Source organism: Cariama cristata, unplaced genomic scaffold (assembly GCF_000690535.1).
Source record: "Cariama cristata isolate BGI_N322 unplaced genomic scaffold, ASM69053v1 scaffold2236, whole genome shotgun sequence".
Classification (NCBI taxonomy): domain Eukaryota; kingdom Metazoa; phylum Chordata; class Aves; order Cariamiformes; family Cariamidae; genus Cariama; species Cariama cristata.
In genome coordinates this window covers 38,644-46,742 of record NW_009620181.1, presented here as the reverse complement: position 1 = coordinate 46,742, position 8,099 = coordinate 38,644, and the positions used below count along the sequence as shown (strand labels likewise).

The 8,099-nt window shown below is 35.7% G+C and overlaps 1 protein-coding gene across 1 annotated transcript in view; it reads right to left on the bottom strand.

Annotated features, from left to right (window-relative positions):
• Nucleotides 1-1,995: 1,995 nt before the first annotated feature.
• Nucleotides 1,996-8,099, bottom strand: part of TTC8 (tetratricopeptide repeat domain 8) — a gene marked incomplete at its 5' end in the record, with an annotated part of 31,755 nt that continues 25,651 nt past the window's right edge. Inside the window, 4 exons of the mRNA XM_009701500.1 lie at nucleotides 1,996-2,185; nucleotides 3,722-3,805; nucleotides 5,643-5,765; nucleotides 7,088-7,262. Of these exons, the coding sequence (XP_009699802.1) occupies nucleotides 2,069-2,185; nucleotides 3,722-3,805; nucleotides 5,643-5,765; nucleotides 7,088-7,262 (499 nt within the window). The remainder of the gene's footprint in view (nucleotides 2,186-3,721; nucleotides 3,806-5,642; nucleotides 5,766-7,087; nucleotides 7,263-8,099) is intronic.

The following is an 8,099-nucleotide window of genomic DNA, read 5'->3' as shown; positions in this document are numbered from 1 at the left end:
AAGCAAATAGCTGCTGCCTTTTGGGGCAATCAAAATACACCACGTAAGATAAATTTGGAATGGTTTGCAGGTGCTGCACATTAGGGAGCTAAAAAGGTTTTAATCCTTATTTAGAACTTTGTGTGTTTGTGTGGGGGGTGGGGGTTTTTTATAATTAATTTGCACAAGCATCTTGTGTAACAAAATGATTCCTTACCATACATGAGCCTTTTCCCTTTCAATCTCCACACATCCCCCAATAACAAAAGAATAAGCATGTCAGATCTATGTTCTAATGAGTACTGTTTTCTAAAAAGAAGAGTTATTCAGATCATTAACTTGAGCAGCGACCCCAGTAAGTGGGATCTTATAAGCACCTATGAGGAGCTCTTGAGCTGCCACACTGGATGAAAAACTGCAGTTGTATCACTAGTTTCTGTTCCAGTTCATGTAGAAATAATCTTATTTACTATGCAATTTTAAAAATACTTTGAGTTAATAACATGACATTCAAAAATTCTCAACAGTTGTGTTTAAGCTGCTAAGACAAACATTTTCTTTTCTGGTAGCTTCCTAAGTTTAGCACTGTCAACTGGAAAGACATGAGTATAGTAGATCAAAAAATGGAACTTCCCTATAAATTCTTCTTTTTAGCAGAAAGTAAAATCTTATTTAGGTAATGAAAATCGCTGATAACTAAATTCTCAATTACTTTGTGACAAATTTCTGCCAATATAAAGATCAATGTGGAAAAAAAGAATTCCATTAAAGATGCTGCATCTATTCAGCCAATAATACTTTTGCATTTCACAACCTGATGTGACAGCATTTAATGACAGTGTTTCTAACTGCCACCTGCAGACTGCTCTGGTGGGGAGCCTGTGGGTATGCTTCTCTAAGCTCTCCAGCATCTGCCTTCACCAGCTACAACAGTCATACAAAGATGAGGGTGGGGAAGTAACAAGTAGTAAAAAGGAAGACACAATATTCATAAGCATGTTTAGGGTTGGTCCCTAAGCCAAGATAATCCCTTAATATATCAGAGAAACATGAAAAGATTTCAAAGGTCTGTTTCCGGATGTGCCATGTCAGAATGCCTTAACATCCCACATTTCTTAAAGGTCTTTTAAAAGGGCCAAGTTGGGAAATCATGCAAAATTATCCCTTTCAGTTAGAACACAAAGATATATGACAGAGAGAATGTATTTGTTTGTTGCTATTAGTAGTATTCTTGTAGTTAGGATGATCCAAGTATTTATTTAGCAACAGTGCTTATGTGGTAGCACATGTAACCACCCAATCAATGCCTTGTTCTCAATTATTAGTACTTAACTCTGCAAGCTTCTAATACCCTTTTCTCTCACTGAGATCAAGAATAAACTCTCTCCTGGGTAGAGAGGAACACATATATTTATGCTATTTTGTACCACTTCTACGGACTCTTTCAAAATACGTTAAGATCGCTGACTCTAATTTTCACAGCAATGAGGATGTAATTTTAACCTACATAAACAAGCAAGACAAACCATACAAACTGGAATTTATTTAATTCATACAGTACAACAAGGAATGTAAGAACTTCTGCTTTACATATGTATTTTAAATTCTTTTTAGGTATTTCAGTTTTAAAACTTAACATTCAGTAAGAAAGTATCTATCAAAAGCCAAGTTTTAAGACCAGTTAGGAAGTACTCTTACTGTGTGTTACCTGACAGATTGTCACACAGGAATATTTGAAAACACTTTTTTCTGCAGAAAAGTCAGAAAAAAATCCTTTAATATGTTCATTGATATTAGATGGAGACTTACTTGCTGATATACCAGACAACTATTTCAGTTGTCATCCTGGCAGTATCCTGCCATTCCTGTAATCTCTTGTGTATGTAGTTGCAATGTGTGTTCTAGCTACATTTTAGTAAGTGATATAAGATGACAGAAAGTAATTAGGACTTTCCTGCTACTCAAAGTAACACAGGCTTTGCCACAAGAATGCAGTAAGTATAGTTTATCTACTTTGAGCTAGTATTTTCAAAAAGATGTATGGGACTCGCTTTGGCTAACTGTTTTTACATAATAAAAAATATGCTCATCAGAGCATAGCGAAGTGCTGTTTTAACTGTTTGATGAGCTGTTGTGTATCAACATGGCCTGGAAATGCTTCCTCTGACTTCTGAGCGGCTGTGTAACTCCTCTGAAGATCTCCAACCTGTAAGAAACACACAAACTGATTTTGTAAATCCAAGCACTGCAGCATTTACATCATGTATTCTGTGCAGTACATTTCTGATGCTCACAAACAATTAAACACAGCTGGTCCTGAGAGTGAACAAATAAACCAGGGTCAGTATGGAGGCTTTTCAACTCAGGGCTATGTCCCCTTTACATCAAAAGATGAGAAGAAAAAGAGAGAAATGGAAGATTTGAAGTGCTGTTGTATATACAGGCAAAACACAACCAATCAGGCCTCTGTAAAAGCCGCAACTCATGATTTCCTGCTTCCTCACAGAGAGGCACAACGGTGTTGGAGAGCTGACGTTGCTCTTCTGCTGCTTTTAGAAGTATGTTTCCACATTGTTCCCTACTTTGGGAACTTTTTTTCCTAAATAGTCATCATTTTTTGGAAGGAGGAAGTGTATGTAAGGAAAGCATCTCAGAAAGTGGGTTCAGCAAAAAAGAACCCAAATGTTTGGGAACACATCTAGTAAAGGTGATACCTTCGGAGTGTAAAGGAAGAAGCTACGGAAAGTGTCAGTAGGATGCCTCAGTCAACACAGAGCTTCAGCGCAGCAAGAATTCTCTGAAGGGGAAGAAACCAGGGTCCTGGCCAGAGAAGTTACATTTTGTAAACCATGGCCTTACACCGAATCTAAGGATTGCATTACCACCCTCCATCAACAGCTAGCTAATCCAGCCATCTGTCTTCTCCCACAACCTATGCAGGTTCTTTGTGCAAAAGCTACGTAACAAGACTTTTCCAGACTAGGATTACTACTTAATCAGGAAGTACAGAATGCCATTATTCAAAATCATCTTATGCTTCACAATGGAGAGGATATGCTTACAAATTAATTGTTCTCTCCTTGACACTGACACAGGTACTTTAGTATCTGTAGGAGTTGAGCAGCCCACACAACACAGACTCATAACAGAATCTTGAAGGTGTAGGCATAAGCAAAGGAACAATTTTTTCTTGTGAAAAATGTAAGGACTTCTACAAGTTTCTCCTTATTAACACGAATGTTGGACACACTGTTAATTCCGTGTCTGAGACACTCTATATGAAAGAAATTCTTAATACACAAATTTAAAAGGTTGTAAAGCTGAAGAACAGACTTTCCTTTTGAGATCAGGACAATCATGGGATGAATAAATTTTATTATTTCTATAATAACTTATAAATCATATGATACTATTTCACTTCACATTTTGAAAAAGCCAACAACTGTAAAGACGGTAGATGGAATTGTTAACGGACTGTTCATCTTCTGGGCATCTGGAAAACCACAAAGTTACTTTGTAGCTAGTTGGCCTCACTTGTTCTCAAACGCAAACACTTGAATGACTACTTTTACACACAAAGCTTCTGGGAACTAAAATGAAAACATAACTTTAATTTTCCATGAGTTTATGCACTGTGTATTCTTTTGTCTTACCTATTGTGAATTCTCAGTAATAACAATAAAAACCCAACTGCCCCACCAAGGTTCAATTTTTAAATTACAAGAATAGGATAACGCATTACCTTCTCTGAGAGTATTGCAAAATTGAAATGGGGCTCATACATATGTGGTGCTAAAGATGAAGCAGTCTGCAGCAAAGCTCTTGCCTATGTGAAGAAAGAAAGAAAAAAAAAGAAATCTGGGAGGGAGGGTAACAAGAATCTAATGCAATTTCCATCATTCTTAAAAGAAGTAATTCTGTGTTTTCTTTACTAGGCCTTTACTAAGAAAGCCATCTTCAACTATGTATGAGTTACACCAATAGTACATTTAGGCATAATACAGTTTAGCAGCATTGAAATGAATAAGACTCTTGATTGAGTCAGAAAAAACATGTTGGGACTTACTTCAATTAAGCAATTCAGTTCTAAATACTGAACAGAATATATTAATTTTAAAAAAAAAGGATTTCAAGTCCCACCCCACTGTATTTATCTGTTGTCTCTGACAGTACTGTCTTAAGCATCCCTGAAAACTTAAATTTTATCATAAAAATGACATTTTTCATACTCAAAAATTTTAATAAGATTATTTCTTTATTACTGACTAGCAAAATAGTAGCACTAAAAATAATTAAAAACAAAGTATCAAAGTGTGCATTTTCATATTGTAAATCCAATACAAAATTAAGGTAAATTTGTGAATGCTTTTACTAAAACTTTTACTAGAATTTTGAGGGGGAAAAAAAAAAGATCTTTTAAAAACAAAAGTATCTGTAAACTGTTTGGGAAGGCAGAGATAAGAACTTAATAAAACTCCCTAAATCTGACAGCTCTGAGTACATGCAACAGTACTTAATGAAAGAACATTGTGAAATAAAGTAAAATTCCAGATAAGCAAAATAACTTCACATTTTTTATTCTTCTGTGCATAATTTTATTGCCAGATGATCCTGATTTTTTATTTTTAATTATACATGTGATACAAGAAGAAAATAGAAAATTTTAAGCTAAAACCTAAAATAGACAGGAAACAATCGATTATAATGGAAAGGCTCTGCAGTGCTAATTATTAGCAATCACAACCTCCACAACTGGACGTTAAGTTCTATCTGGGAATTAAATGTCTGTAAATTTACTGATTATGAAACTGAAACTAAACCCAAAGTTTATTTGTCACTGGAAACATCCAGTGCTAGGTTCATTTCAGTGTTTCCATAGTAATTGCTACGGTATCTGAATACAGTTAAGTTTAAGAATTTGCTCTTAAAAAAGGTATTTGCAAGTCTTTATATCGTATTGCAGCTTTCTGATGTATATATGAATCCACCAAAACAGGCTTGCTCCCATAAGGATTAAAACAAGCCCACAGTAGTTCAAACTGTCCAACAAACGCATATTAATTTCCCTGCATGTGTATAAAAAAATGAATGCATTTAATCCACTGTGCATGTCAATTATACATCTAAGCACAATACAACTTAGTATACTCACATTAGGTAAGACAAACCACCAAGTTTACTGATGCAAAAGTATTTATCAAGAACTTGCTCCTCTGGGACAAAACTCTAAAGCAATCTCCCTGTTGAAAAAAATCTTTTAAGAGTTGATCTCCTTGCTGTCTTCTGCCAGCCAACATAAGTGTATCATCTACAGTTATAAACTGAATATATAGTCAAAGTTGTAATTTAAGTGATGATTATAGAATGATGGGTTTTGTTTTGGGTATCAATTTAGAAAAAACATTTAAAGAACTGCAAAGCCACTGTAAACCTTGTTTGTCTTTGATGAACCATTTGGATCTGCCTAAGAATGAGCAGTTTAATGGGAGATGGCATGACAACATGGAGGGTACACTGAAACATGCAGAAAAGTTATCCATGTTTTCTGCTTGTAATAGTAAGCTAAATGTTCATATAATGCCTCCCCCTCAGGGAAATAACACGATTCTTAAGTACAAAAGGGCTAAAGGAAACATTCTGTTAGGCTAAGATTCAACACCAACCTGTTCAATGTGACCTTTTCGCATTTCCAGCACAGCCAAGTTGTTGTAAGCTTCTGCATAGTCGTTATTGTTGACTAACGTTAGCTTGAAACACTGGTAAGCCAGATTCAGGTCTCCTATCCCCTAGAAGTAAGATTGTATTTTAATTTGTGAAAGGATTGGAAACAACATGCATCTGTTTTGTTGTGTGGAGTATCTTTTCACCCATATGTACTACCATGGAATACAAATTACAATAAAAGCACGCTGATCACAACCATATGTGCTTTCTTCCCAGACCGTTTCATTTGCTTCTTATTCCTCCTCCAGACAGAACCATTTCTCTCCACCACAAACTTTCATGCTTCAAGTGATATTCACTTCACCTATTTAACTTTTAGACGACTAAAGTGTCATCTAAAGACTATGCTATCCGCTACCGTCTATAGTAGGGTAAGAAAACCAGAGATGTCTCCAGAGTGGAAGTCATCTTGCCGCTCTGTGTACACAGATCACACAAAAAAATCACATATAAGCCTAGTTTTTAGAAGATAAAAATTAAGGGAGATTAATTTCTTTGTATGGAGCAGCTGACTACTCTTTAATGCGCTAGTGTTCTGACCAACACTGATACAGCAACACGTTCAACATTAAAAGTGACATATGCTGAAAAATACAAGCACACCAGTTCAAATTTCAATGTTTTAGGCAGTATAAATTAATGTGTTTATCCTAGCTGCAGTACAATCAAGATGAACAGTTCAGTTTCTCTCTGACTTTAAGTTAAATCATAATCAGCATTTGAACACAACTCATACTAGAAAGCTGTCAAAAACTTTTATTCAGTAACCTTATTCTGGGCATGCAGCTAAACAGAAATCTAACACAACTTCTGAAAGAACACCTGCAAAAATGGGCAATGAATGCAAAGTAGTGTAGAAATTTAACAAACTTTATCACACAATTACACAATATTTGTCTATCTGTCTGTAAGACAGCTATAGACATACACAGTGCTATGACATACATAGTGCTTTAGTGTCTGCTACATGCTACTGAATACATATTTTTATGACAACAGAATCAGTCTAATGTTCCATGTGACACAAATAACAGCTCAGAGAAAAATACCTTGAATTCAATTTTTTTGTCAGATTAGCTTGTATTACAGCAAAGGCCTTCAAGGGCTGGTATGTGTTGCAATTTTTTTTACAAAGAAGGGAAGGTTAAAGATGGTGGGGAGGGAGCAGGAGTAAGCCACATTCTGTGAAGATGTACAGAGCTTTTTTCTTTTGCCTCTTCCTCTCTACTGAAGTGCAAATAAACCTTTAATCTGTACTGCACTTTATCCTGTACACTATCGGGTTTCGTATTTCAAAGTAGGGCAATGACTCCTTCCTTGTTATTCTTTTTCCAGTTTTTGTAAAATTGTATTTATTCAGAAAAGTTGTTAATATTTTTCATACCACAGCCACGTGTCCCAAGTTGTACCACACATCTGCTGTCTCCTCCTCATTTTCAGCCAAAAACAGTGCACGTTCAAATGAAGATAGTGTCATGTCATATTGCTGGGCATAGAAGCAACAGAGGCCCAGATTGTTAAAAAGTTGGCAGTTATAAACACCCATCTGCAGGAGCCGTCTAGATTAAAAGAAAATACTTAATTGATTTTTTTAGATAAATTTCAAATAAGAGTTCTATTCTAAATGACAAAGTTCTCTTCTCCTTTCTCCCTATTCTGAGAGGGTATAATCACCAAGTGTTACAGTTTTATACTTGGTAAAGGCTTGGTAAAAGTTTCATGAAGGGCAGGGCAGGGCATTTTTGATTAGTAGAATCAAAGCTGTGCAAAACAGACTTTGTGTAAATTAGGTAACTTCTGTCTTTTTGACTGTGTCACATGATCTGACTTTACTGTAAGACCGAGCTGTATGCAGACTTTTTCCATTTCTTCTTTCAAATCCCTCAATCTCAATCAAGCTGTAATTTGTTGCAGTTACTTTTTATAACTCATAAGACTTCAATTTTTGCTTGATTCCTGTCCTTCAGCACTGCTCTACTCAGTACCAGTACATCTAGTATGTGAATCTACATTAATCTTACATTTGAAGCATAACTCATATTTTCATTCAAATCGATGTTTAATGTGTCTTTTAGAATGGAGATGTTTTATAAAAATTCTGTTTATCAGTATGTACAGGAAAAACAGGTATGCTAAGAGTGCCAGGGAAAAAGACGGCTGCTGTCTGCAGCATGACTGTGAGTTTCTGAACCCAAAGCACAAAAGAGCTCGGGTCCAACAGAAATGAGATGGTAGTGCTTATATTGACTTAATCTGCTCTTAGACTTAAGAACATGAGACAGGCTCCTTTGCACTCTGACTGTATTGAAATATAAAGCAAGCAGCATCATTTAACATTATTTTTTTATTGCTTTCAGTAAAAGATGGGCGAACTCCAGCCCACATTCAAGTAAGTG